The sequence below is a fragment of the Poeciliopsis prolifica genome, unplaced genomic scaffold (assembly GCF_027474105.1).
Source record: "Poeciliopsis prolifica strain line A6 unplaced genomic scaffold, Auburn_PproV2 SCAFFOLD002, whole genome shotgun sequence".
In the NCBI taxonomy this organism is placed as follows: Eukaryota; Metazoa; Chordata; class Actinopteri; order Cyprinodontiformes; family Poeciliidae; genus Poeciliopsis; species Poeciliopsis prolifica.
Window position 1 is genome coordinate 23,311,006 of NW_026562377.1, and position 27,780 is coordinate 23,338,785.

General features: G+C 40.7%; 2 protein-coding genes across 5 annotated transcripts in view; both read left to right on the forward strand.

Annotated features, from left to right (window-relative positions):
* Positions 1 to 20,394, forward strand: part of shroom2a (shroom family member 2a) — a 39,898-nt gene extending 19,504 nt beyond the window's left edge. For 2 of the 3 annotated variants that reach the window (XM_055049091.1, XM_055049110.1), the window contains 8 exons: positions 5,811 to 5,933; positions 6,553 to 8,917; positions 9,800 to 9,870; positions 14,479 to 14,988; positions 15,523 to 16,080; positions 17,923 to 18,106; positions 18,205 to 18,477; positions 19,134 to 20,394. In XM_055049091.1, the coding sequence (XP_054905066.1) occupies positions 5,811 to 5,933; positions 6,553 to 8,917; positions 9,800 to 9,870; positions 14,479 to 14,988; positions 15,523 to 16,080; positions 17,923 to 18,106; positions 18,205 to 18,477; positions 19,134 to 19,406 (4,357 nt within the window). In that variant the 3' untranslated portion in view covers positions 19,407 to 20,394. The remainder of the gene's footprint in view (positions 1 to 5,810; positions 5,934 to 6,552; positions 8,918 to 9,799; positions 9,871 to 14,478; positions 14,989 to 15,522; positions 16,081 to 17,922; positions 18,107 to 18,204; positions 18,478 to 19,133) is intronic. The other variant, XM_055049101.1, reaches the window with a different exon arrangement.
* Positions 20,395 to 20,476: 82 nt separating this feature from the next.
* cldn34a (claudin 34a) lies at positions 20,477 to 26,609 on the forward strand. Of its 2 annotated transcripts, XM_055049128.1 has the most exons (4): positions 20,477 to 20,617; positions 21,362 to 21,461; positions 22,103 to 22,200; positions 22,756 to 26,609. In XM_055049128.1, exon 4 carries the CDS (start codon positions 22,817 to 22,819, stop codon positions 23,543 to 23,545), a length of 729 nt encoding a protein of 242 aa, XP_054905103.1. In that variant the 5' UTR covers positions 20,477 to 20,617; positions 21,362 to 21,461; positions 22,103 to 22,200; positions 22,756 to 22,816; the 3' UTR covers positions 23,546 to 26,609. The 2 variants fall into 2 exon arrangements, with proteins under 2 accessions (XP_054905103.1, XP_054905096.1); XM_055049121.1 differs by lacking the exons at positions 21,362 to 21,461; positions 22,103 to 22,200.
* The last annotated feature ends 1,171 nt before the right edge of the window (positions 26,610 to 27,780 follow it).

Here is a 27,780-nt window from a genome sequence, read left to right on the forward strand (position 1 = left end):
CAGTGTTTTTGGAATGTGTAAAATGCCGTTTCAGAAACTGTAATGTTTGGATTAATTATGTTGAGTAATTATGCAGGTGATGAAATCTGTGGTGTTGCAGAGTTGTCTTTGAATTATTTTTTGCCATCTTCAGCCATGTTTTTGACTCATGCTTCATGTGTAACATTAGAAATGTTCTGTCATCAGGTAACGCCTATAAAAGAGTCGTAATGGGAACATAGCCCTCCGGGATCCAGAATCAGAGCCAAGTCCTAGCTGAGATCGCATATAAATATTTCACACCTTTTTGCGAGTTTGACAGTTTTGTTAGAGTTGCTCTCACTAATAAATTACTAATAATAATTACTTGTTGATGAATTTATGCCTGTTGTCAGACACACAAAAGAATCCAATACAATTTGAGGTGGCATTTAAAACGTATGTAATGATACAGTTGGAAGCGTCGTTCTCAGTCTGAAGGTTTCCAGGTGTTTCTGGGCCATGGGTCAGCACAGACAGCTCGTGACTTGGCAGCTGGTATGCCACTCAGCCCAGGAATGTGCCGGTCATTGCATGGTGCTCACAGTTCACCTCTCTCACCTACACCATGACTGGTCTGATTGTGGGGTTAGCTGAAGAAAGGCCTTTGTGAGCCTCCCTAGGGAGCAAACGGGACCCAGCAGCTCACCTGCAAAGTGCAGGTTTGGCAGTTTGAACCTTAGCGTTTTTTTCCCCTGCCGTCCAATACTGTACATGATGCCGCATTTTCCTCCGTCTCTGCCATGCTTTTCAACTTGGCTGATAATTACCAGCTGTCTATCATTTTTCTTGACAGCATTCCCCCTTTCAGCTGAAACTAATAGGTTCAGGAGTGAAAATATGTGAAGGTTTAAAGTCTGACTTTCCGTAACATCTCAGGGGATACAGTAAAAGCAATGTTTCTAGATGGATTGCCTTTAGTTATTTTCTTACTTCACAGTATTGAAACATAAGGCTACTGAGGTTCTTGAAGAAAAATGCTTCCCCTGCAATATGTTTTTGTGAACTTTAGTGCCTTTTATGTCAGCTTCAGGAGTGTTTTCTTATCGGTCAGGTTTAATTTGCACAAAAAATACAAACAAATCTGTAACAATGACCCAAGCATTTTTATTTGAAACTGAAAAACTACAATTATTCCTTCTGCTTCTGGAATAATGTTGCGAAGATATAGAAAATGGAAGGTTACCTATAACCTTACAGAATGTTAATCAATTTTGAATTCAAGGAAAACAATTATTTTGAATAAAAGGTAATTGGTCAGGCTATCTTCAGGAATAGTCATCTTGCAATCAGCTGCTTAAAAGAGTCAACATTTTTAGCTTACCACGTGTATTTTTAAGTGGTATTGACATTCTTTATTTTTCAAATTCTGACTGTTTTTAATTATCAAAAATAATCCAAACAGCATTTTTTTCTTTGAGGGATTGAAAAGTGTCATAGCCTTCTTTCATCCTGCTGACCAGCAGTATGCAGCAACAGCTGGCAACTGTTACTCTGTTCAGAAGATTTCAGTTAAAAGTATGTGCACAATTTTATTGGGGTTACTGCACCATGATTACTTTACTTTAAACCGTGTTCTTAGATTACAAAGTTGAATTTGATCATATCTACAATTACCAGTCAATACTTTTTTATATTGATCTGTGTTCACCAAGCAGAGGTAAGAACCCCCTTATGGTCAGCAGCTCCGCTCTTTACCGGATACTTTCAGGAAACCAAGCGCTCTCACGCACTATAGATAAAGCTGTTGCCATGGTAGTTGTTGAAATGCGTGTGTGCCTCACAACAGGGGTGATGGCAAGACAAGAGTCCGGCATTTCATCCCCCATTAGCATATTAGCCCCTTAGAGCCAATGAGACGACGCAAGGAAGGGGGAATACTCACAGGGGACTGGCTATGACAATGGCCCTCCTCCCTTTTGGTGCACTTTTCTACCCCCTCTCTGGGGAAAAAAGCCCCTGAAGAAAACCTCCCCTAAGTTGTATCCACTTCTGCCAGGAAAACTTGGTTTTACTTTCAGTGTTGCCCATTTCAGATTGAAATGTCTAAGTTGTCAGACAATGTGAGTTTGTAGGTAATGCTGGGGCTCAGTCCTTTTGTCTTGGTCTGTCTTTGAAGTATTGGGACCATTATGCCTGACCAGCACATGGATGCAGTCAGTCCTACTTTACAGCTCAAACTAAATTCCACTGTGATGTTGGTGGACTGCTTTTAGGATTTGCATTTGTTGTGGTGGTTGTTGTTTCTATATTCCTTCATCCACGTGTTTGGTGAGTCTGACTTCATCATTTATTTTTACATTTTAACATTAAATAGTTGAAATCTATATCTTTCAATGCTGATGTTTTAGGGTGTCTGTTTATACATCAATTGTGGATGTATAACTTGACCTTCTTTGGTTTTCTTTGACCCTAATACTTTATTGTTGTGAAAACCTTTTGTTTTACCTCTCGGTCTGAAGTCATTTAGGTTAAGCTGTGATCAGTAAGAATTAACATTTTAAAACAAAAAAAGCATATGAAAATTTAAAGGATAGTATATAAAACAAGTAAGTTTTTTGTTTTTTTGACTTTTTTTTGTTGTATTATGTGAATTTTTCTTTCTTGACTGCTCGGTCCAGTGTACGGTCGAGTGTTCAGTCGGACTTCAAACTGGTCACTCAGAAAGCAATCTCTTCCCCTGCCCCCACTGCAGCCATCTGATTCACTTTCCTGACATATCTGTGCTTGCCCAGCTGTAGCCCTGACGATAGGCCTAATAAAACCAGGTTAATTTGCATACCAATGGCATGCGCCATGTGTGGTTAGCTGCCCCAGAAACAGGCCTGAGACGACACAAGGACGACTTGGGCTCCATGTTGGCTTGTCTTTGTCTTCTAAATAGGCCTTATCTCTAATCCTCAATTCATTTTAGGGAATTGACCCACTTCACAGAGGCTTTACAAAATCTGTCTGGAAAAAAAATCATAAGAGTGTCAAAACTGTATTAATTTGATCCAAAAGCAAGAGTCATGTTTCCAAGAGAAACAAGCTGTTGGTTTGGACATTTTCTCATTACTTCAGTGAAGCAGCAGGTCCTGTTAACCTCACATTTATGAGCAAATCTCCTCTTCAGTGAAAACCAAGGCAAGAAAACCTTTATCTACACTTCTGTACTACTGCAATGTTTTATATATATTCAACAGATTTATTGGCTGAATATACTTCAGGTAACTCCATAATAGAAATTGGAACCTGATGTCCAGTTATCCTAGCAAAAAAAATCAAAAGAACAAAAAAATTTTTGAAACTGATTATTACTAATTTGGTTATAACTTCATTATTTGTCCACCTCAAACTACCACGTCCTCTGTGGCTGCCAAACTGTGTCAGTTTTGAGCTTGAGTGGGGGCAGAAAAGATGTCTGGCATGCAGACGACAGCTTGAACAAAGCGGTGTGGTGGCTGATCTGATTGTGAGAGAGATTCTCTACTCTAAGCCCCCTGACTCATGCTGGGCCTGTGTTGCCCCAGGGACCATATGGCCGTCTGATTATAGCTCACCTCGGCTTCACCCTCCTCTGACAATGAGAGATGGCTGCTGCAGTTTTGCTGTTGCCTGCAAATTATCATGTCCATCTTACCTGGACTTTCTCATTTGCTCCAGTGTCATTAACTGAACGCAGACGTGTTTTTACCAGAAGGGGGGGCTGTTACATAGAGTATGAGTTAATTACTATTCAGAATTACTGCATGTTCCTTTGAATTAGAATCTTTTGTACTTAAGAAGGATAGGTTTTTATCCTCTGTTTTGCTGAGTTTGAAACTTCTTTCTGCCAAGTTCATACAAGTTTTCTGTGCGATCTAGAAAAGCATAATATTTGGTCCAAATGGTTTAAATTTTGAATAGGTATAGAAACCCAAAAGAAGGAAAAATGTTTGTTGTTTGATGCAATTTTCTCTCTTTCTCAAAGTGAAACAGCTAAATTTTCCACCAAAGCAAGTGGTTCTAATGCCTGTATGTGTTAAGAGGGCAGCTCACATAAAGCATTGAATGACCTCAGCTTATTCTGTAAATTTAGGGTGTGCTGTGAAAACTTAGAAAAGAATATGTAAGCAGCTATGTGGAATACATAAAGTTGAATATTAGTAATATATTTATTGCAGTTTTATTTAAAATATGATTTTGTTAAATTTGTTTTTTTATTAACTTGACTTTTGCTTAGTGGTTGTGAGCTGTTTGTATCTTCCATTTAGCTGCTAACTCTTGGCATCCTTAATATAAAATTGGTTGAAAAATAGAATTTGAAATGGATCGATTATTCCCAGAGGGTGAACTTAACTAGTCTGAATGGGGACAGCTCTGAAATAATCCTTTAAACTCCTGTCTCATTTGCATAAATAAATTATTGACATATTAGTTAATAGTTACAAGGTAGGTGGTAGGTCTGCAGTTCATACCAATGAATTTCCCATGGGAAATGCATAAGAGAAAATTCCTAACAAAGTTGTTCCTGTTAAAAAATGTCTTAAATGGAGAAATGATTTTACTAAATAAACACCATGATTGATTTCTTGGTGATTAAAACCATAACCCATTCATGTTCCAAATTATTTGTTTAGTTTTCCTTTCACAGGTGCGCTGTTTATCGCACGCATTTTGCAGAGCATCATCCTATTTTAGTTTTCTTTTAAATGGCTGCAGATGTTAAAGGCAACCCAAAGAATAGCATCTTAATATTGAAGCTATGTCCAACCTCTTGTGTTCACAAGCATATCAGCATTTTAGAATGTAAAATGGTGTTTGTGTTGTCCTGCTGGTGAGCCCTATGTGTCTTCCTGCCCTTGCTGCCCAGGAATTTGAAAATGGTGGATATTGTAGCTCAGAAAATGCCTTCAGAGAATGACGTGCATGTGGCGAGAAGCTTTCTTACGAAGATTTTGCGAAGTTCCATGAGGTATGATTCTGTGACTTGACTGTAAACAAGTAGTGCATATGTCCTGTCCACTCCCCCCTCATCATATCTGCTTTGTGAATGTTACTCATTTGCTTAGTAAAGTCCTTTGATGTCAGCTTTCTGTCTCTGACCGATCATCACCTGCATTGTCCTGTGATTCATATCATTCAATAAAGTTCATTCCATTTGTGTGGCATGCGTTTTCATCCAGATAGACGTAGAATGCTTTTTGTTTGTAATTCTGAGCAAATGTGTTAAATTGTGTTTTGTGTTTGCTTTCTGACATGTCACCTCAGAAAGAACGGCTTTGAAGGGTATGTGACTTATGGCTAACTATAATCTGCACAGCTTCTGGGAGCTAAAACAAATCTAAAATATATTACATTTCTTCCCACTGTGACTGATGGAGTGAATAAAACATTTGACACGTCAATGGTTTTAAGAGCTTGTTTGGATTTGTTTAAAAAGCTGAGTCCTTACAGTGCAATATACCATTTACTTGAAATCTCAAGTAAATGAGATTTACTGGCCTTATGAAATATCAATTTTCAGAGCTCAGAGTGCTCAGGCATCCAGGTTTGCAAAAGACCTGTATGAGTGTACCAAAGTTTAAGATACTAACACAAATATCATCTGACACCTCAAAGCAAATGTGTTTTTTATACATACTTGTGTGCACAGTTTAAAAATTGTAAGTCAAACTCATGCTCAAACTTCTCACAAGACAACTATTGGGTTATTTTTTAACCTTTAAGTTTGCTGATAAAATCAACATGGAGTGTTTTATAGATGGAAAAACAGTGTTTTTCATCAGACTGGTCTGTAACCCTGTCTGTGTTTTTTGCCCTCTCTGCAGACGGAATGAACCCATGAGCAGGCCTCACTCCTGGCACTCCACCAAGTTCAATGAAAGCCAATCAGAAGCTGGCAGAAGACAGTCCCCGCCCACCACTGTGTGGCACCCCAGAAATGATGCAAGGTAACTGAGATTTAGTTGTTTTGCTGCTGATTCGGAGTTTGGGGTGTTTTTTCATTTACAGTACACAATTTCATAATCTTAGTTTTCAAAACTTAGAGTTGATTACTTCTCAGTTAATTGTTTCACACAAACAACTATTGCCTCAAAAATACACATGTATTTTTTGTTGGTAACTAGCTGCTAGCTAGCTTTTTGTGTCCATCATGTGTAAGTGTAAATTTATCACCAGCTGGCTACCTGGCTCGCTTCTGCTGCCAACCCATATGAGGCTGGGTGTATTCTGTGCATCAAAAACAAGAAACAAAACAAAACTTTTAACTTTGGGACTTGGGGGGGGTAAGGCAACAGAGAGCCATATGCAGTGTGAGAATCACGCAGTCACTGCCAAGAGCCCCAAACAGAAATGTAAGTTTTCATTAAGATCCATTGATTCTAATTCAGCAGCACCCCCAACCATCTCCTGTATTTATAGTTTTTTTTTTTGGTCTTACATTTTATTCAAGATGGCATGAAAAGGTCTCAAAAAGTCTTAATTTTGACTTGTTGAAACCTGCACATACCTTGCTATAGGAAAACCCTCATTAATCATATGTTATTGTTTAATTTCTTGATGTTCCAGCTCATCAATTACAGATCTCTCCTCTGGCTGGGAGCAGACAAATCTACGCAGAGTCTCCGATCAGTTCAGCTCTCTTGGTAGCATGGACAGTCTAGAACATGGTCACATGTCGCCTGCTAAGTCAAACAACAGCATGGAGCACCTCGGAGGAGGGAAACGAGACTCTGCCTACAGCTCATTCTCAACAAGCTCAAGCACTCCAGACTACTCGCTCTCAAAAAGCAATGCTGCCTCGACAGAGAACGTGGCCAATAAGGTCGTTCACTGGGATGCAGGAGCAAAGTACAGCAATGGCAGAAACAGCCAGAGTCTGGCTGCTGAGGGAGGCAGACAGGATGAAAGACTTACATATTTTCAGATGCCAGGAGTTAACTCAGGCCATGGTGGCCCACAGGTTGAGGATTTGCCTGGGACCCGGCACTCTTCTTCAAGCAGAACCGTCTTTGGACCTGTGTGGAATGTCCCTGAGAAAAAGAAGAATGTTTCAGCCTCTCCCCCTCCTCCGCTACCGCCTGCACGTAGCGATAGCTTTGCTGCAACTAAGGCACACGAGAGAGGGAAGGTTAAAACTCACCCAGAAGGACCTGATTCACACCTGACCTGTAAGGTTTCTGCTGAAAACCGTCGCAGTCACAACATTTCTCCAAAGAATGACAGTGAAAATGTTTATGGTGCATCTAATAAATACAGTCATACCCAATTTAGCTCAAACAAGCAGTATTCCCCCTACACCATTGATGTTGGACAACAACAAGCTCCCCATGCTAGCCAGCTCTCCCATCAAAGACAACATAGTGACAAAAGCACTTTCCATCCTCAACCCTGGTCTGTATCTGTACCAAAGCAACAAAGTGTAGGTGGGTACCACAGCAGCTTGCAGGAACTTCCCACTAATGGTTCTGCTCAACACTCGACCCAGAACCAGAGACGAAGTCTAAGCAGTTCGCTGTCTTCTGCAGCTTCTGACCAAACCACAGAGATCACTGGACCAAGCCGATATTACTGCGTCACCACATCCAATCCGCCTAACACCGCACCTTGGTCTGATGCACCAAATAACCAGAGGAGTGGTACCAGTGCAGATCCACCACAGGCTGGAACGGTCACCAAAGTCAAATATAATCTTCCTCAACATCAACACCCCTCTCACAACAAAGACAGCAATGCCTACAGCAAGCACCAAGTGACGACTGTTCCGGAAACTTCTGTTCTCCAACACTTCTGTGACGATAGAGAAAGCCATAGAGGCCACGGTATACAAATGGCAGACCCTCCGTATGTCAGTAACCTTCCTAGGAGGCAGCCTGAGCAAAGACGGTCTCTGCCAGTTCAGCTCAAAGACTCTCACCAAGACATCAGACTTCAAACTCATGTGAGCAATAAGATTTCCCCTTTGACAACTCCAATGCTTCACTCTCTGTCAATGGATGCAGGAGGTCAAGAGGAGAAAACCAGTGGCTCAAACTCTGAGGAGTACTTTGAAAGCAACCAGGTACAACGCAGTGAGCGGTTTGCCACCACACTGAGAAATGAAATCCAGATGAGAAGAGCAAAGCTGCAGAAAAGCAAGAGTGCTGCTGCTCTCCCTGGGGCTCAAGCTGAAGCAGACAAGCAAAATTCTTGCAAATCTACTGAAATTTCCACCGCACCTTCTGCAGATGTGTCCTTGCAGTCCAACTGCTACAAAGATCATGTAAAGGAAGCTCAAGCCAGGGTGCTCAAGGCGACCTCTTTCAGGAGGAGAGATCTGGAGCCTGCTTTGATGGACCATGCTGCCACTAAGGTCCAATCTAACTACCAGGCTCGCAAAGATGAAAGCACTCTGGCAACAGTCACGGAGATGGGAACAAATCATTCCACGGGTCACGTAACTCGCATTGGATCCCGAAAGCGTTTCCCTACAGAAAGGAAGGTCCGGTCGTATTCTGAACCAAACAAAATCTATGAGGTTGGGGTTGGTGAAGTCCCAGCTCTTACTAAAAATGCCAACTCTTCACTGGACCAACAAAAGCTTTTAAATGAAACTATGACACAAGAATTTTCTGATTACATGCCGCCTAAAAGCCAGTTGAAGTATCAAGGCAAAGATCAGGCTTTCAGCTGTGCAACAGAAAACACAAAGAAGGAACTCAAGAGCACTAAGGTTTCTTATTCTTCACCATCCTTCCAAGACAAAGAAAGACTCGGCACGTTCGCTGAGTATGAAGCAAGTTGGAAAATACAGAGACAGCATCCAGAGAAAAAAGCTTCTGGACGGTATCGTTCGGCCGACAACATCCTAGATCCAGGACCACAGGGCCAGACCCAGAGCACGTGTTTCCATGAGAGATCCAGATCATCACCCTCAGCAGACATATACGGCCAGGTAAGTTGGAACACCTGTGATCTGAGGTGTTCATAAATTGATAAAATCGATTAATTCAATTTTTGTCAATGTCAAGTTTATTTATATAGCACTTTAAAAACAGGTGTAAAACTGCACCAAAGTGCTGTACAAGAACGATAATAACACAAATTGATAAAAATAGAGTATCAAACACTACAAACCACACACTAAGTTGCTTTTAGAAAATATTTTACATACATGTATATATTTTTCTAATAAAGAAAGTGGAAAAAAATTGAATGAGATTTTATATTTAAGCCATATTACTTAAATATGGTTTAAATTTAAGCAATATGGCTTAAATTTAAGCCATATTGAACAAAATTGAGTTGCTAGCAGTAATTATTAATTATAGGAGCACTTGCTGAGTAAAGTCAATGCACTTCCTGGATTGATTGCTTTGCAAACATCATTCAATACCACTGGGCACAGGTATTTCTGCTTCCAAATCCTTGTGTCATAGTTTCATAGTTTCATATTTTATATATGCTCTCTGGAAAAATTCTTCGAATAGGCAAATCTTCTGTGAATAATTTAGAGTTAATATGTCACAGAAAAGTTATGAATACTCCGTCTGTGAATCGGTTTGCTTAAAGTGTGACAAATTCATCACGCACTTCTGATTAACTGTAGAGAAAGCACCAGAAGAAATGAGCCAAGTTAAATATTAATGTACACCTGTTTGCAAAGACACACCCTCGTACTTGTAGGTTGCCTTGTAGGCATCGACCTGTTTAGTGTTGCACTGCAGCAAGAAAACCTCACAGCTGCAACATGAGCTGGTTTCAAGACGTTCATTTGAGTCTCTGGGATGTTTGAATGTTTTTGCATAAGACTGTGTTTGTTCATCCTCACTTCCAGAAGACTCCAAAGCCCAACACAGGATATTCCAAGAAGAGTGAACCTGCTGAAAAGCTCATCACAGACACAAGGTGAGTAAGTCTTGTGAGCGTCAGCATAAATCTGCCAAAATACAATGTTTTGTTTTTTACATGTATGTGCACATGGAAATGTCTCTTCAAAGTTTTTATAGTCCCACTCGAAAAGCTACACACTTCTTGACTTTTTAAAAATCTACTTTCATCATACTCTCAGTAAATACAGTGTGATTTGCATCTTACCACTGTTGCACTTTTTCTTAATCAATGGAAGAGGCCTGCGCAGGAACACTGGAGTCTTTATAATGTATAGAGGCGTTAACAGTGGCAGCTGTGACAACAGAAGCCGTCTCTCTGGCCGAGCTTTGTGTCAATTACTAGAGGCTCAGCAGCGTAGGCGAGGCATCTGAATATGTCTGTGACAGTGAGGAAGTGTTTCTTCAGCACTTTGGGAATTTAAATAGAGGGCCCAAGTTCACAGAATCAGCCAAGAGGCATGACATTTTTGCCAATGAGGTCTGTAGTTGTTTTTTGTGCTAGTGATTTAGTTCTTCAGAATGCAGTATAGGACTCTGCTTTAGTTCAGGCTAACACAACTGTGTAAATGCAACCCTCTGCAGTGAATTTGTGCAGTGGGTTGATCTGAATTCTTCATACTTCACATTTTATTCTGCTTGAAAAGTGCTTGTATTTCAGTCTGTTTGGCACTATTAGGGCGATGAAACAAATAGTTGATGTCTTCTGCATTTTATATTGAGATTTTCTGGGCATACATGAGGCATGAGCAATTATAAATACTTACTGCTGTTGTTTTTTAAGCAAGTATTTCAATTTATCTTCGCAACAATAAACTTGATATAATGATGCTGGATTTATAAGCCTTGCAAACTAAAAGTAGTATGAGGATTACTGGTATTAATTTGACTATATTCCCACTGTTGTTTCCATGGAAGCAGCTAATAATATCAATGTCTTCAAAAATATGATTAAATGCAGTTATTGTGTGGTATTAGTTGTGAAATTATACTACTTAATGTCACTGGTGTCCCAAAGTAGTCCCCTGTTCTTGATTAATTTATTTTGTTAGTTTGGTCCTTGAAAGAGGTACATTAGTGATAGTATCCAAAACAATATTACAGCTTTTATCATTTTCACACTAAATACCACAAAACGCTGTTACACTTTCTAGTTCATACTGCTGTCCCTGATATACGTACACTATGTGCTGTCCCTGATACACAAGTACAAAATGTAAGTCTTTTTTTTTTTAATGTTTTGCTTAAAAAAAAATTAAGATGTTAAATTTGAGGCCAGCTGCTGTCTGTCTCCTGATATTTATGCTCTTTTGCACATTCATGTTTTTGTTTTGTTTGGTATTTTTCCATGATTTCATCATTGGATGTTGAAAGCCAGGCAAATCCATCCTTGTACCAATCAGGCTTGTCATGTGATTGTGGTAATTAAATGGCCTCTGTGTAAAACTCCCAAATGCTTCACGTGCCTACAGGTTAGAGTAGTTCTTGGAATAACTAAAGCACCGTCAGGGTTTGGTTGAGCTTGGTTTACAACCCACAACTTTTAAGAAGATTTAAAGATGCAGGGTTTGAGGAGAAGGGTTAGCACTCAGTCTAACGAAAGAAAACACCAAACTACATTAAAAGAAAGCCGTTTTAAGTAACAAAATAGCTTCTGTGATTACACAAACTAATTCTTCGGCTAAGTATCATATGTGACTCACGACATGACGTGAGTGTAAAGTAACTGATATTGAGCAACTTCATTGTTGAAGCAACTGCATACCACCCTCACGTTTGCGTTACAACAGCAGGTCAGACAGAGGATGTTATTGTTATGGTCAGGTCTGGTAGATGAGCTCATAGGTTTGCTCCACCCAGTTGGTGATATTGATACAGGTGGAAAGGGACACCAGCAGGTGGCTTCAGTCATTGAGAGTTGACAGGCAGGATGCTCCCTTCATACTCTGTCGGACGGAAATTTAAGTGTCGCATAAGGTGAGGTGGTTATCTTCCTGATTTATATTTGGATCATTAAACTTGCTGACAATTTTATGAGATGTGTTTGCTTTTTTTTATGTCAGTTTAGCCTAAACATTCATCTTCACTGGTTTGATGTCTGCCTCGCTATCACTATGTTTTCTATCACTGTGGTTTACTCTTTGCTCGGTTGTTTTAATTCAGCCATTAATTTAGTTTTCATAATCAGCCTGCTGTTCTCTGCTCTGACTAGCAAACGTGAAGCAATAATAGATTCCTTTGATTTTTCAGTAAGATTATTTTACTGAAATCAAAGGGGAAAAAATACTTTTTTCACTGCAGATTTTTCATTTAGTCACATAAGCATATAAAATGCAAAGAAATCAGTTCCCTTTTATAAATAAGAGAAACATTTTATTCCTTTAGTGAATATTTGATTAACTGTTGCAAAGGACGTATCCACAGCAAAAAAAAAAATAAATACTTCTAACATCAACATGGGAAGTGCGGCGCCCTTTGTGCTTGACTTAACAGTGTAGGGATGATCTGATTGCTTCTTTTGATAAAGCATTTAATAGTTTGATAGCATAATGTGCTTAGTTGTATTTACGCATTTTACAGAATTTGAAACAAGTGAAATTTTATCAATGCCACTTAAGGAGTTCTAGGTAGAAAATAGTTATTTTTCCCTTAAATGCAATTGTTTTGTACAGTTTTGGCTTCATTTCTTCTCTATTTGTTGTTGTTTCAACAAATTGCATGATTAAGTCCATATTCTCTACTTAACAAAATGTGATTTTATGTATTTTCTTTGTTAAAAGACAAAAGCTTACGTAAAGTATTTTGAGTTTAAATGAATCTGACTGTATTTGTCTTTTTCTAGTTTCACTGACAACTAAAAGCAGAGGTCGCCTGTAGCTCAGGGCCTCATTATGACTGCATTTAGTGTTGGTTTCATGCTTCCCCACTGAAACCTCCTCACATTATGTCGCAGGACAGAAGCAGGCTCTGAGCTCCACCAACAAACCTCCCTCAGGGCGAGCTGTTAGAGCTTGCAAGGCTTTAAATCAGGAGCTTTGAGTTGTGGCGTCAGTCTGCTCCCAAGTCGCCATATTTGATCTCGTGACTCCAGAATCAATTGAGCCTTTTAATCACGATTTACCTGTTAATGACGCTGAGCAAAATTTGTATCAGAAGACACAAGGAAATGTAATCTGTGTGAGAGAAACCATGATATTAGCTTGTTTGCAGTTCTCTTATGCATACAAAGCAAGCTGCATGGATCAGTTAATGACTGCTTTTACCTGTGCCGGGTGCGTAAATTATGCCGAATGATTGAACACTTAAAGGTTTACGTCTGTTTACAGTTCAGCAGCAGGCCTTTAATGACTGCACTTCCAGTGATGCTTGCCTTATGGCGCACACTGCAAAAACACAATCATACCAAGGACCTTTGGTCTAGTTTCCAGTGTAAAATATCTTAGTGCACTTGAATTAAGACGAAACTAATAACTTTTCAGCAGAGTGTAGGAGTTTGTTTTAAGTAAATTATTTAAAACTGGGGTATGCAACTTATTTAAAAAATAAAACAAAAAAATATATGTTTTTTAAATAAATTTGTTAAAATTGTCACTTTGTCATAAGAGTATGATATGAGACAGATAATCAGTGAAGAAATTAAGTTCCTCTTCCTTCTTCCAGGGCTAATTACAGAAATATATAGCTCAGACAGAAACAACTAGTCAGAGCCAGGAGAAGGGTCTTAGCACTGTCAATCACCCTAGCGTATGTGCACTTCAAACACTCCCCCTTTCTCTCAGCTTTGCTGGAACTACTCCTTGATAGGGGACCTGCCATGAATCCTCAGGCTCGGTAGCACAAACACCAATGACAGTAGATTAACTATTTTCAATAAATTGTTTCTTTGCCATTAGTACATTTAGCAGCGCATACACAAAAGTGATTGACAGCACTAAGACACACACCTCCTGGCTCCGTTTGGTTGTTTTTGACGGGGATTGGTGGAGTTCATCAGATCAGTAGCATCGCAAGGAGGTGGAGGAGATTATCTGTCTCAGATTTAACAAATATGTAAAGAAAATTTTTTAAAAAGCTACATACTCCAGTTTTCAAATTAATTTTAAAATGTGCTAGCTCCACCAGCAGATTGCTTAAATTACAACAAGACATTTTTCCCACTTTGTAAGTGAAATACTCTGCCAGTGGCATGAGCACTTTTTCATCAATACGAAGGAATTATTTACAAGCTTCCATTTATTGCTGAAAGGTTACTTGTGCGCTTCCTTCATTTTATGTCAGATGCACTGAGATACTTGCACTGGAATCTACACTTTTTAAGATTTTGTGTTTTTTCACTCTGATCTTTCCTCTAAAGAGTTAAAACCGGGACCACAATTCAGGCAGGAAAAAGTGATCCGCTCCGTGCAGACTTTGCGGGAACCGAAATATTCCTCTTTTCGCTGCCAGCTGAGTCGCTTGCTGAGCAGAGGGAGACGTGTGTCTTGTCATGGTGGCATAATCACAGTGGCTGATGCAGAGGGAGGGGGTGAACAAGACCTACTCTACAGCGTATTATTTGAATAAGGTGCAGATGATAGGCTCTGCCTGCCGGCCTGTGTAATTAAAAGCTTTCTGCGGTGTTCCTCAGGTTCTTCAGCAGCAGTACAGGTGACTGCAAAGTGGGAGAGAAGCCAGCAGAGATTGGGAATGACTCAGCGCCACCCTCTGCACTCATGACAGGAGCCAATCCTGACTGCAGACAGAAGTCTACAGCTGCTGCCACCAAGAACCACAAGTCTGTTTCTCCCAGTCCCACAGAGACTTCCCACACTCAAGAAATCCACTTCACCGGCTCGCAGAGCGACGACGACGTCCTCGCCCAGCGCTCTTCAAACTTTGAACCTCACCTCACTTTTTGTCCCAATTCCTCTGCGAAGGCCGACTCTGAGCAGGGCAAGGGACTTGTGGACAAAGGACAAGAGGCAGTACATCATCCATCAACATCCAATCCCCAGCCTGCCTCCTCTCCCCCGGCTTCCTCCTACAGACCCTCAGGGCTTTTCAGCATGGAGGGGCAGCGCTCTCCTTCTCCGCAGTTCTCTCCACAGAGACTCAGCGACAAGCCTCCGGTCTCTCTGCACGACGACGAATCCCACAGGTAACGTTGAATGAACGGTTTAGTCTAAGAGAGAGAGAGTCTGAGTTGCCGCACGCACAAACGGAGCATAATGAGTCACTGTTTCTGTCCGAGCAACATGTGAGTGTCATCAAGCTGCGGTAACTTGGAGGGGGAATTCTGTGCTTTTTTTTTTTTTGCCTTTTTTTATTATTAAGCCTGCCACTAGTTTGGGATAATTCTTCCAACTAGTTAAATGTTGCTAAGACAAACATGGTTCTGTTTGTTCCTATTTTTTTTCCTTATAAATCCAGCCGAATCAGTGTCATCTGTTGTGAATTTCAGACGGATTTTTTTACTGCGGCTAGTTGAAACTAAGAAAAGGGTGGGAGGAGTTTTAACTCGTCCTGGATGTTCCAGCACATTGGGCATGGAAAAAATTCCAGCTGCCAACATGCAGCCAAAGTTTGAAATCAAATCATTGGCTGCAGCGGCTGCAAGAAGAGACTTTTTTTTTTTTTCCCAGACTGAAATATCTTTAAATATTTTTTGTGTTTGGTTTTCTTTCTGTTTCAGGGTGGAGCACTTGATAGAAACCCAGAATACAGCAGCAAGGAAAGTTCCCATCAGGATTGTACACTCGGAGGGAAGTGAGGAGAAGGAGAACTCTCCGTTCCTCCAGCAGAGAGCGCTTCCTCACAGCGAGGCCGAGGGCCGGAGCGCGGCCGGGTTTGGCACTCCACCGGCTCTGGGACAGGACTCCGTTTTCTGCGCCTTTACCCGGCAGAGGGAGCCCGAAACCACGGCGGGTACAGAGACAGAGCAAGCTGCCCAGAGTAACCCCTACATGACCACGGTGGGAGATCATCCGAGCTCCAACATGGAGGAGCCCGGCAGCAAGACGGAAAGCACAGAGCTGAGCGAGGAGGAGGACCAGAAGAGACAGGAGCTGGCGAGGGACATCATGGGGAAAGACAAGTCACTCGCTGATATTCTGGATCAGAGCAAGATGAGAACCACCATGGACTTGATGGAGGGGATCTTCCCTCAGGAGGAGCAGCTGTTGGACGGAGCCCAGCAGCGCAGGAAGGTGCAGACGAAGCAGAGCAACCCAAACCGGCCCGTCGAAGAGAGGTGAGTCACTCTGTCCTTCACAGCGACCGGAGACGGACCAATCAGGCGGTTTTCACCTGAAAGGCTGAAAATCTAGGGTGTTCATATTTTTTGTCACATTGGCAAAAAAATTGTAATTTCAAAAGTAGACTACTACTCTAGAGCCAAAAATATCATTTTTAACAGGTAAAATCACCTGAAGTGTTGATTTCTGACCTGCAGAATTATTATTCATGAACAATTTTAATTAAACAAAGTAATCCAATTTGTTTTTCAGGAACGGGATCAGAGATCCAAAACTTCAGATATTTTTTTGCATGTTTTCCTTGTTAAATGAAAGTTTGCTTATTATTTTGGTGCGATGAAACCTCCCATGGTCTCAGCACTGTGCTCAGGAAGAGTGCGGCAAATGTCACAGTCTGACAGTGGGATGGGGGCGCAGGAGATTGTCCTGTCAGACCGTCAGTTCACAAAACGACAAAAAAAAGAAAAATTCATACACATACAAGAGAGATCAGTGCAACTCCACCAGAGTCAAAACCGCTGGGGTCCAAATGATCCAGTCTTTTAAGACTGCGGGTAAGATTGAAAAAAACTGAAACAATATTTTGTCTAATCTCAGCAATAAAAAGTCTTTATTTCATAACTTTTGTACTTAACCAAATTTTAATACAGCAATAAAAAGTTGATTTGGGTTCACAAAGGTGTACTTTCAAGTTTGGAACGTGATGCATTTTTTAAATTTTAATAAAATCATTTTAACAGGTTAGGGACATGCTTTCATGAAGGAATGGGGATGGTCTTGTAATTCCTTCAATCAATGCTGCTTTAGACAAGAAGTTTAATGTGAATTAGAACATTTAATTTCCCTTTTTGGATTAAGAAAGTACTTCTGAACTGAATTAAATAAAGACGATAGTCAGTTCGCACAACTGTTCCTCCTTCAAATAACTAGCACATGTTCCTCATCTGAGTTTGCTTGCCTGCTAACATTTTTGTTACTAATGATGTGCAAGAAGCTTCCAATTTATACCGTTTTCAAATGAATCTTTAATCTCTGGTATATATTCTTACACGCCTACGTAATAAAGATACAACAGTCACTCAGACAGCAATGATCAGCAGGGCAACAAGCTTTTTTTTTTTTTTAACAAGTTCAAAGAAATTAAACTAAATGTCAGAACAGATGCATTGATTTATAAATTACAGTAAAATTTGATTCAATTTATGTTTACTTTAAAATTACATCAAAATCACAATCTGCAGGTCAGACCGCCCCAAAAAATGTTGCGTTTTATCGATATTGCCTAAAAAAAAAAAAAAATATTTTCCTGCTAAAAGACCCAGTATGAGCCATTGTCGTGCAGAATCCTTTGGAAGAGAAACAGGCCCACATCATCACAGATTCTCCACCATGCTGAAGAATGGACCAAAAAAAAGTTTTTTAAATATCTAAATGTTTGCTCTGGAGACCTGCTAGCCCTAAGATGACACTCTTTGCAGCTGTTTCAGTGAGATCTGGGGATTTTATGACTTTACTTTATAGTTTCTCATCATCCTAATAAACACAAAATAAAAGAATTTGACTGATAATTGTCACTTGTTTCCCACACTGAGTAAATAAACTGAAAATAAACTAAATATTAATACTTTTTTTTCTAATCTTGATCAGGGGTGCCAAAAATATGGTTGGCACTGTATTTATAGTTGGTTTTTTTTTTTTTTTTTTTTTTTTTTAAAGATCTGGTTTTAGAGCAGCTGTAATTATTTTCTCTGAATCAGTTTGGAAAACTTCTCCTCCAACTAAAGGAGGTTAAAAATACTGTGGGTTGTTTTTCCTCTACTTTGATCAATTCCAACTAGTACTTTGCACTTCAGGGAAAAAGAGGACAACATGGCGGCGGCCGTCACCATGGTGACCAGTTCAACGTACTACAGCACCTCTGCTCCCAAAGCCGAGCTCCTTATCAAAATGAAGGACATGCAGGACCAGGACGAGGAGGAAGACTCCGAGGACGAACTGGACATTGGTTTGAACAATAAAAAGGTACAAAGACGTTTTTCTGACTCTTCTTTTTTTTTTTGTTGTTTTTTTTTTTTTTTTTTTGTCCTTAACGTTGGTGTTTTGGGGACACTCCGTTGCAGCAAGAGCTGATCGACAGCCTCAGCAAAAAGCTGCAGGTGCTGCGAGAAGCTAAAGAGAGCCTTCTGGAGGACATCCTGGACAACAACGCGCTGGGAGACGAGGTGGAGGCCCGCGTCCAGCAGGTGTGCCGGCCCAACGAGCTGGAGAAGTTCCGGATGTTCGTCGGAGATTTGGACAAGGTGGTGAGTTTGCTGCTGTCCCTGTCGGGCCGCCTGGCCCGGGTGGAGAACGCCCTCAACAACCTGGAGGAGGACGCGACGCCCGAGGAAAGGGTGAGCAAACCGTTCATTACTAACAACGTCGCCGTCCTAAAGTAACGGTCTGAGTCCATTTTTGGTCAAGTGTTTTTTTTCCCCCAACAAAATAAATAAGTAAATAACCACCCGGTCATTGCCAAAAGATGATTTAGACCAAAAATAAATTTTCACTTTTACTTAGACCATTATTTGAAGATGATCTATTCAATGACGGGATGAACTTTGTGCAGCCACTGACTGCAATTCTGGAAGAATACAAATTTAGCCCCCAGAACAGGTTTTATTTTTAATTGGGGCAGAAAGATTCCAGAAAAATGTTAACATTAGTAAAATCCAAACTGTTTATCTGTAAATGAACACTTTCCAAACACAGAGTGACCTGAATCCTGCTTTCATTTCTGCAAACTGACTACAAATACTTAATTTAATCAGGGAGCCTGAAGTTTTCAACAAAAAAGAAAAATGAGACAACTTATTGTGCTTAAAAAGTCTATCACATTATCAACGTGGTTTAAAAAAAATGTACGTTTTTTTTTTTTTATTAAAAATGACTTTTTTGGGGGGCCTCAAGTTTGTTTGACCTGACAATTTTGACCCATGTGACAAAGTTGAAAAAGTAGGAAATTGTATTACTTGATTTATTTATTTTTATTATTTTATTTTTATTTCAGCGCACATTGATCGAGAAGAGGAAGCTTTTGATCCGCCAACACGAAGACGCCAAGGAGCTGAAGGAGAACCTGGACCGTAGGGAGGGCGTGGTCTGTGACATCCTGGCCAACTACCTGCCAGAGGACAGCCTGGCGGACTACGAACACTTTGTGAAGATGAAGTCGGCTCTCATCATCGAGCAGCGAAAGCTCGAGGATAAAATCAAACTCGGCGAGGAGCAGCTCAAATGTCTGATAGACAGTCTGCCCATAGAGCAAAGACTGGCCATGTGATAAAAAGACAAGATGGTGATCATTTAAATTTTTTTATTTTTTTTTTTAAATGACCAGCTATGAAAAGTTTCTACCTGTATGATCAGGCGTCAGTTCAGTCCTGTCACCAGCAGAGGGAGACAGATCAGAACCTGCAGATGAAAAGCTGGTCCGGAACAAAGGACCAGCTCTCTGCTTCGCCACTTCACCTTTTGCTTGTACCGTTTTGGACCAGACTGCAAAATTTGGACTGAATTTCTCTCCACCAACCACTATATCCAACTTCCTGGACACCGTTTTTACTTTTATTTTCCTAGTAATTTATTGTAGCCTTTTTAATCTGCAAAGAAAAGAGGCGGGTGGGAGAGGAGTCCGTTAATCTGAGCAGCCATCTTACCTGATGCGTGTTACAGTATTTATCGTGTTCTGAGTTTATTTCTTTGTCACGTGATCTATTAAAAAAAATCCAAATATTTCAGGTTACTTTAATGCAACGCCCTTTAGCAGATAAACTAGGAGCCTTTCCAGCAGAGTTCTTGTGGCCTTGCTTTCCTCTCTGAAGAAACGTTTCTTCACACGGCGCCGCCAAGCAGAAGCAGCTTCCGATTCAGACTTGAAGTAAATCTCCTGTTTGCAGTGGAAAACGTCGCTATCACCACCTTCACTCACTGCTGCTCTTTTTATTTCACGTTAATATGTGTATTGATTGTTACTACTTATATATTTTGACCAAGTGTTTATATAATGTTTTATGACTTCACTGTGTTTTGTTACACACAGTGTAGAAACTGAATGCACAATTGCAGTTGTTACTTGAAAAATTGCAAAGTAATTTGACCGTTCAGACTTTAAAACTGTGGCTTTCTATGGGTTAAATCAAGCTGCTGGATGTTTGTTTTGCAGGTACACACTTTGCTACAGTTTTACACACTTTCATGCACTGCTGCATCCTGACAAACACTTCATCAGCTGTGCTCCCTCGTATAAAATAAAGAGTCTGCTGAAATCACACAGCTGTGAGGATTTGTTCTCTCTCTCACCGGAGTTAACCATTAACTCCACCACACCCCTCTCTCCACTGATAAGCTAGGTGAACACTTTTTCAGGAAGCAGAACGTTATTAATAAAAGTCAGATGTTGCTCATAGCTGAAAAAAAGACCGACGGCGTTGCTCTGGTTGAGGATCTGGTGAACGCAGCGTCTATGGAAGCAATCTGAACCACAGAATCAAGGTGAGTACGAGGAGGAAATGTGACCCGGTCGTCTTATTTTGCTGCATAACCTTCAAAGACTTAGATGGACAATCATCGACATGGTTCAAACAGACTGTACCTGAAGATACGCAGTTTTATTATAGTCTGGATGGAAAATTCATCTAACCGTCCAACATACAAAAAACGTACTTTGAATTTTGAAATGTATTGCTAGCTCCTTATTGTAATTCATAGTTTGCTTTTTACATGAAAGTAGGAAATATATCAACAGCAGTAGGAACAGCTGATCATACAGAAGGTGCTCCATTATATATGTGTTCATAGAATACAATATAAGGAAAGCTGAACTTTGGCCTTGTTACATGATAACAGGTGGAAAATTATAACATTTTAGAATCATGACAATAAAGGTAACTATAAAAAGTAATGAAAATTGTTGCATTTTTCCTTTTTGGCAATTTTGGAAATATATCAAGTCCACACAATTACAAATATTGATTTTAAAAAATCTAATGACTACAACAACCTATTTTTGTGGCTACAGTTACATTAAATTATTTCACTATGAAATAGTACAAGACTCCAAGCGACAAAATAACTAGCATTTTATTGCTCCTCTCATTTCACCAAGTTTAAAAGTATAGCCACCCACACTACTTTCAATGTTTAGGGGTTTGTTATGAATATCAAGTAGTTTATTATAAATTAAAGGTCTTACGACAGTCCATTTCTCGGTAATAGTACAATAATTCTCTTTCCCAGGCATCTGCACTGGTGTTACATGGTTCTTCTCCATGATTCAAAAAGGATCCAAGTACTGCAACAAAGTCTACAATGGGATGGCTTAGATCAAACCATTTGGGTGCGTTAGAATGGTCTAGTCAAAGTTCAGACTAATTCATTCAGACTCATTGTGGGCAATCAAGCTGAGCTTGAGCTGTTTTGCAAAAAAAGAATGGCTAAAAATATAATTAGATCTTCAAAGCTTATGAAGCTTGTAATTCCACTGTGTTTCTACAAAGTCTTGACTCAGGAGGGCCGAACTATGCGCCACGTTTCCCCCTTTATATTCCAGTGTTGTAAAGTAATGAAGTAAAAATACTTCTTTACTTAAGTATATTTTGGAGTACTTTATACTTTCCTCGAGTATGAACATTTTTGATAACTTTCACTTTTACTTCACATTTCCGAACTTAATTTCATACTTTTACTCCGATACATTTTCAATGTGTGGTTTAGTTACTCGTTACAAAAAAGAGAGAAACACAAGTGTTCATCACCACCAATAGGACGCACCTGTTTCGCTTCTCCCATTAAACACAAAGTTAACAAAACAGCTCTCCCTCTTCAGATGTCAAGCTGCATTTCCTTCCCAATTCTCTTTTTTCTTTTGCATAATAACCAGTTGTGTGCACCTATAGTGTGTGAAATAGAGTAATCGTAACGTCTTTTTTTCATCATGTTGGCCGCATTTTCTGTACTATTTATTTTTCTCATTTTCAGCACTGACCTTACTGAAAGGGGAAACTTAAGGCTTACAAAAACTTTGTATTTTCTGTCCTGGAGGGTTTACTAAGAAACTGGTTCAGTTGTAAAGCAGGGTAAGTTATCCTTGTGGTTTAGGTAAAGCACTGAATTTTCTTAACTAAATGATGCCTGCAGGTTTATCTATTAGCAGGTTTCATTTTGCCTGCACTTGGTTGTGTACATTATTTCAAGTGTATTTGACAAGTTTACCAAAATATAAAAACATGTAATTTAAACTGCATTTGCCTTGTTTTAAATTTTACTTATACTTTTCATTACATTACTTGAGTACATCCATTTTTACAGCAATTTCCATACTTAAGTACGTTTCAGGTACTTTAACTCAAGTAACATTTCAGTCAGTGACTTTTACTTTTACCAAAGTCATATTTTGGAGAGGTACATATACTTTTACTTGACTCTGAGATTTCAGTACTTTATACAACAATGTTCTATTCCACTTTAACTTTAAGCACAGCTTTGTGTTGGTCGATCACCACAAATCCCTAAAACTACACTGGCGATTGTGGTTGTAACCTGAGAAAATGTGGAACGATTGAAGGAGGTATGAAGAGTCGATGCATGTGTGATTTCTACAACCTTCCACACCTTGTTTTCCTGTTTAACAGAAGTAATGGCGCCCTGCAGCCTCTCGTCTTTTTGAGCGTCAGCAGCCAAAACGGGGCAGGAATGATCTATCTGGCTCACACGGCACACCGCCAGTTCCTGGGTCTTGTATTCGGCTTCCTGGCGTGGCTCTTCATTGTGACGACGACCGGCATCAACGAGTGGCGGCTCTGGTACGTGAACGACGTGTCCGTCATCACGTCAGGCGTGGCCTGGGTGGGGATCTGGAGGGCGTGCTTTTACAGCCACGTCCTCCCAGAGGCAGAGTACTGTCGCAGCATCGGCGTCTCAGACAGCTTCGCCCCTGCCGAGATCTCCTCGGCTCAGGTCCTGATGATGCTGGCGGTGATCACCGGCCTGTTGGGGAACATCAGCGCGGCGGTGGCCGTGAGGTTCGCCTACTTCTCAGTGGAAGACCGCAGGAACATGAGGCTGAGCTTCGCGCTGGCCGGGGCTCTGTATTTGGTCACGGCGTCGTTGTCCCTGGTGCCTCTGGTGTGGAACATGACCTCCGTTCTGAACAACAGCACCATAGACTTTCCTCCGGAGTTCAAGCTGCCTGTTGCTCCGGTCCAGCAGAGTGTGGGAACAGCCATCGGAATGGGAATGTTTGCTTCCATCCTGATGCTTATAAGCGGAGTGATCTTCTTCTGCTACAGGCATTCATCGCAAACCGTGGACCAGCTCAAGGGCCACTGGACGGTACCAACGCTGCCCAAGAAGTTTGAGCTGCCCATCGGTGACAGTCGAGCCATGGATAACCCGGGGTTCTACAGTGAAGAAAGATTGTGATGCCTCTACACATTTTTCCTGCATTAACAAAAACGTATATATTGAGAACATTTCTGAACTACAAAGCAACCACAGCCGTGTGTTAAAGATCATAACATTCCTCAGGAATGGCGCCATCAATCTCGGAGTACCTCCAAAAACTCAAAGACCAGAAGAAATCACCCTGTTGAACACCATCTCATGTGTTACATAATCTCTGTGACAGGAATCCAAATAAATACAACCATCAATTACTAGATTATTCAATGCTTTTGTAGGAGACAACATTTAAAATGTTATCTCCGTCTAAGTTGACATGGCCGTCTTGTTTCCAGTGATCTTTCCCAAATGCCACCTGACCCTGATTTGTCGAGCTAGTGACCCCTGAAGACCAGTAACAGTCAGCTGGTACCTGGGACCGGACTGGTTGGAGAGGATACTCTGAACCCTGGAGGAACAGACGAGACCTCTGAACCCGAATTCATCTCTAAACTACATCCTACGTGCAACGTCTGGCAGGGATATTCTCACTCTCTCTTTTTTCAGCTGAGCATGAAAAAAAACATAGATGATAGTTAACAAGAGGTAAGACAACCATGGTAGCTATGGTGACACGTTTAACAGACATTAAAATGATAAATCTAGATTCGTAAGTTCAGATGAGTAATAAAACCAACATTGCAAATATTAATAAAATAGGAAAAGTAGGAAAAGATTCCAAAAATAAAATACATACATGAAAATCTACATCTAATTCAAATAACTGATGTAGAGCTTCCTTCATCACAACAGTAAAACAAAATACGCTGGCAAAACAGTTACATATTGTTTAGAATATATTGCAGATTTTCTAACACGATTTATTCTCCCTCTTTTACTTCACAAGTCTCCTCAGCTTCTGCAGGTCTATCATTTAAAACAGCTTAAAGGGGCAGTATTCTATAAAATTGACTTTTTGAGTTTTACGTCATGCTAGAATTTGATTCCCTCATCAAAAACATACCTGAGGCGCCGCCTTGACAAATCCGTTGATCTCCAGGTTCAACCACACACCTGTGCAAAGCGCCTGGGTGGACCTAGCCCCACCTACGAGACCCGGGCGTCTGATCTTCCACCTCCCCCACTGAGCTCCTTAAGACTAGTCAGCAGCAATTAGCTCACTTACTGACGTCTCAGTGGAACGCTGAGAAACTTTGTTTAAGGGTTAAAGTCTCTGAAAGAGCAGGAGTTTCTCAAAGAGACAGAGGCCCAGTTTCAAAAAAGTCATATTTAATAGATATGGTAATTTTATAACTGAAGGCAGCAAAGTGATTGTGCTATAAAATGGCGCTGTGTGCCTGGAAAATACATAATACCGCCCCTTTAATATAGGAGCTGGAGGATCAGCCGACCTCCGATGATTTAATAAAGTGTTTCAATAAAAAAAGCCAGAATAGCTGACTTTAATATGTAAATAAATACACGAGACATCACGTGTTGCTCGTTACGACTGGGCTGAAGGACTCTGGGGATTCTTATCCTCAGATGGTCATAAACATGATTTCCGCTCCGTTATCACGCGGCGCCCTCAGCAGTGGGCCAGCCTCTGGGCCCGTGACGACAGATCGGTGGTATCGCAGCTCCGGCCGGGGAGGGAGGCCGAGGTGTGGGCTTCTGTCGGCCTCCATGTGAGGACGGGGATCAGCGAGTCAGGTTGACTGGGGGCCTCACTCACGTGACCTGTGTAGGACGAGAGCAGGCATGCGAGTACGTAGAGGGGCCCGCCTTACTGGGGGTGATTGTTGCAAGGCAAGGCATGCTCTCTCTCCCTCTTTCTCTCTCTCTTGCTCGCTCTCTCTCACGCTGGTCCAGCGGCTTGCTGCACCTCTCTGGAGGCGGGTGGAAAAACAAAAGCTCCTCTTCTTGACTTCACTTCATTCGAACTCGGCTCACTTTACAATCACAAAGTGGATTACAGCTGTGAGGTATTTACGTTAACATAATGGGTCAAGAACATTCTGGTAGACTACATATAATGTCTGAGGAAGCTAGAGAGGGCCTGCAGATATCGGCAGGCTAATAACAGGCTTTGCCGAAAAACGCATCCCCCTGCTGACCTGGAGAAATAAAGAGTTAAGAGTGAAATAACTTTTTCTACATATTCAAACTTGTTCTATGAACTGCAGGTATAAGTTTTATCTCAATAGAATATTGAGGTCTGTAATAAGGCAAGCTAATAATCTGCTATGCCAAAAAAGGCATAACTTGAATAAATGAAGAGTTATTTCTACCTAATGACACTTGTTTTCTAAGGTGTAAGTTTCATATCAATAGGACAATAGACAGGGGATGGAAATATTGGCAAGCTCAGATATTGAAATGCATCATCCCCCCACATTAATAGACAATATAATGATATAAAATGTTCTACATAATAGGTCTGTGTTTTGTGATGCTTTAAACCATTATGGTGTTAAAAAAAATAAATAAATCGGGGAATTTATAACATTTTCATCAGACACTAAAAAACGTTCAGCTCGTAGGTGTAAAAGGTGTAAAAACCGTATTTATTTCTATTAATCTGCCAAATAAAACCCACCGCTTTAGAACTGACGTGCTGAAGAAACGTGATGACGTCACGGACATCTACGTTTCCTCCTTCCTCTCCAAACTCTCGTCAACATGCGAGAGTTTGGAGAGACGCGCGCTCCCGCGACGGGGCGCGCAGTTCTCGGCAGGCAAACCGGCTGGTTTATCTGATCCGCCTCGCTTCGTCATCAAATTCATCGGCTAGAAATCATTGATAGAGCAGTAAAAATAAACACAACTCTGATGACTGGTGCAGAGGTTTCCAGTGTTTGTTTGTTTTTTTCCCCCTACTGACTGGTTGACATTTTTGTTGACATTTTCCTGAGTTTAACTAAGATAAAGAGAGAGAAGCTGATCTCCAGCATAACTTTTATGTTTTTATGTCAGTCAGAGATCAGTGGTAACATCACAACATGTATGTTTTGCTGCAGTGGTGGAGCAACTAGCGCTATTTATTTATTTATTTGCTTTTAAACGTTTTACATGAGCGGATATGATTGAAGGTTGACCTTCAGGACTGTCTCCGCAGAAAGAGCAGACGAAAATTTAAAATCTGTATACGTAATAAAAAATACATAAATACATTTTTAAATCTCCTATTGGGGAAAAAAAAAACTTCTGAACTTTGTCTGCAAGTACAGTATTTTTCACCAGGAAATGGATCTAGAAATCTTATCAACTATTTTTGCTTGATCTAAGACAAAAAAGGGATAATTTACTTTCATTTATAATGATACTCGGGTCACTGTTTCGTGATTAATAAGACAGGAACTTGGTGTTTCTTACCTTTACCTTTTTGTTGCGTATTCTCCAGGCGCCATTTCCAGCAGAGTCGTTATTACCGTGAGCTATAAAAACGCTTGTCACATCAAACCTGACACAAAAGAAATTCGACGCCTTGAATTTGTCTGCTCTTTCCAAAACTCTCCCCCAGTGAGTCGCCACGTCGTTTCTCCAAACTCCCGTAACAGACAACGCTTCGCTGAAACGCAGCCGCCATTACGGGCCTCCGCCAGGGGCGCCGCTTCACCAGGTGTTCGCTAATTGCTAGCAATTAGCGAGTCTTAGCTAGCAGCTGCGCTTGGTGAGACCTGCGTTTTTGCTTCCGGGTCGGTTGCCACGGGAGACGAAAGGATTAGCGTTATCACATGATAGGAAGCTCAAAAAAGTGGATTTTATGCAACACTGCACCTTTAAGAAAATAATATGTCGGTGACAGTGTAGGCCTAAACATTTTTAAAGTGTAGTACAGATTCATCTTTAAAACTTGGTTCAGTTCTTTCCTGTGTGCTCCATGATTTAATAGCTTTTGTTGTGTAGAATTAAAAAACAAAAACAAATATAGATATGTATAATTGAAATGCAATAAATAAGTGTCTCAGCCAGTCAGTTCCCCAGCTCACTAATTATAAGCAGTGTATGAAAACTGTTTATCAAGCACTCAGAGTGAGTTTGTTTGTTTGAATTCGGATGTAGTTAGACGTAATCTGTCATGACGCTGGCATGTCGTTTCCCTTTAGTTGCCTCTCTGCCCAGACTCACAGGAGCTAGAAACATACTGCAACCCACAGGGGGAATCTCCACATTTGATTTTGGACCCTTCCTACAGCTAATTGCTTTCAAAATGGTGGCCTGGAGACCTTCTCTTCAGCCTGTATGGCATGGAGGATCCAAACTGCCAAAAATTA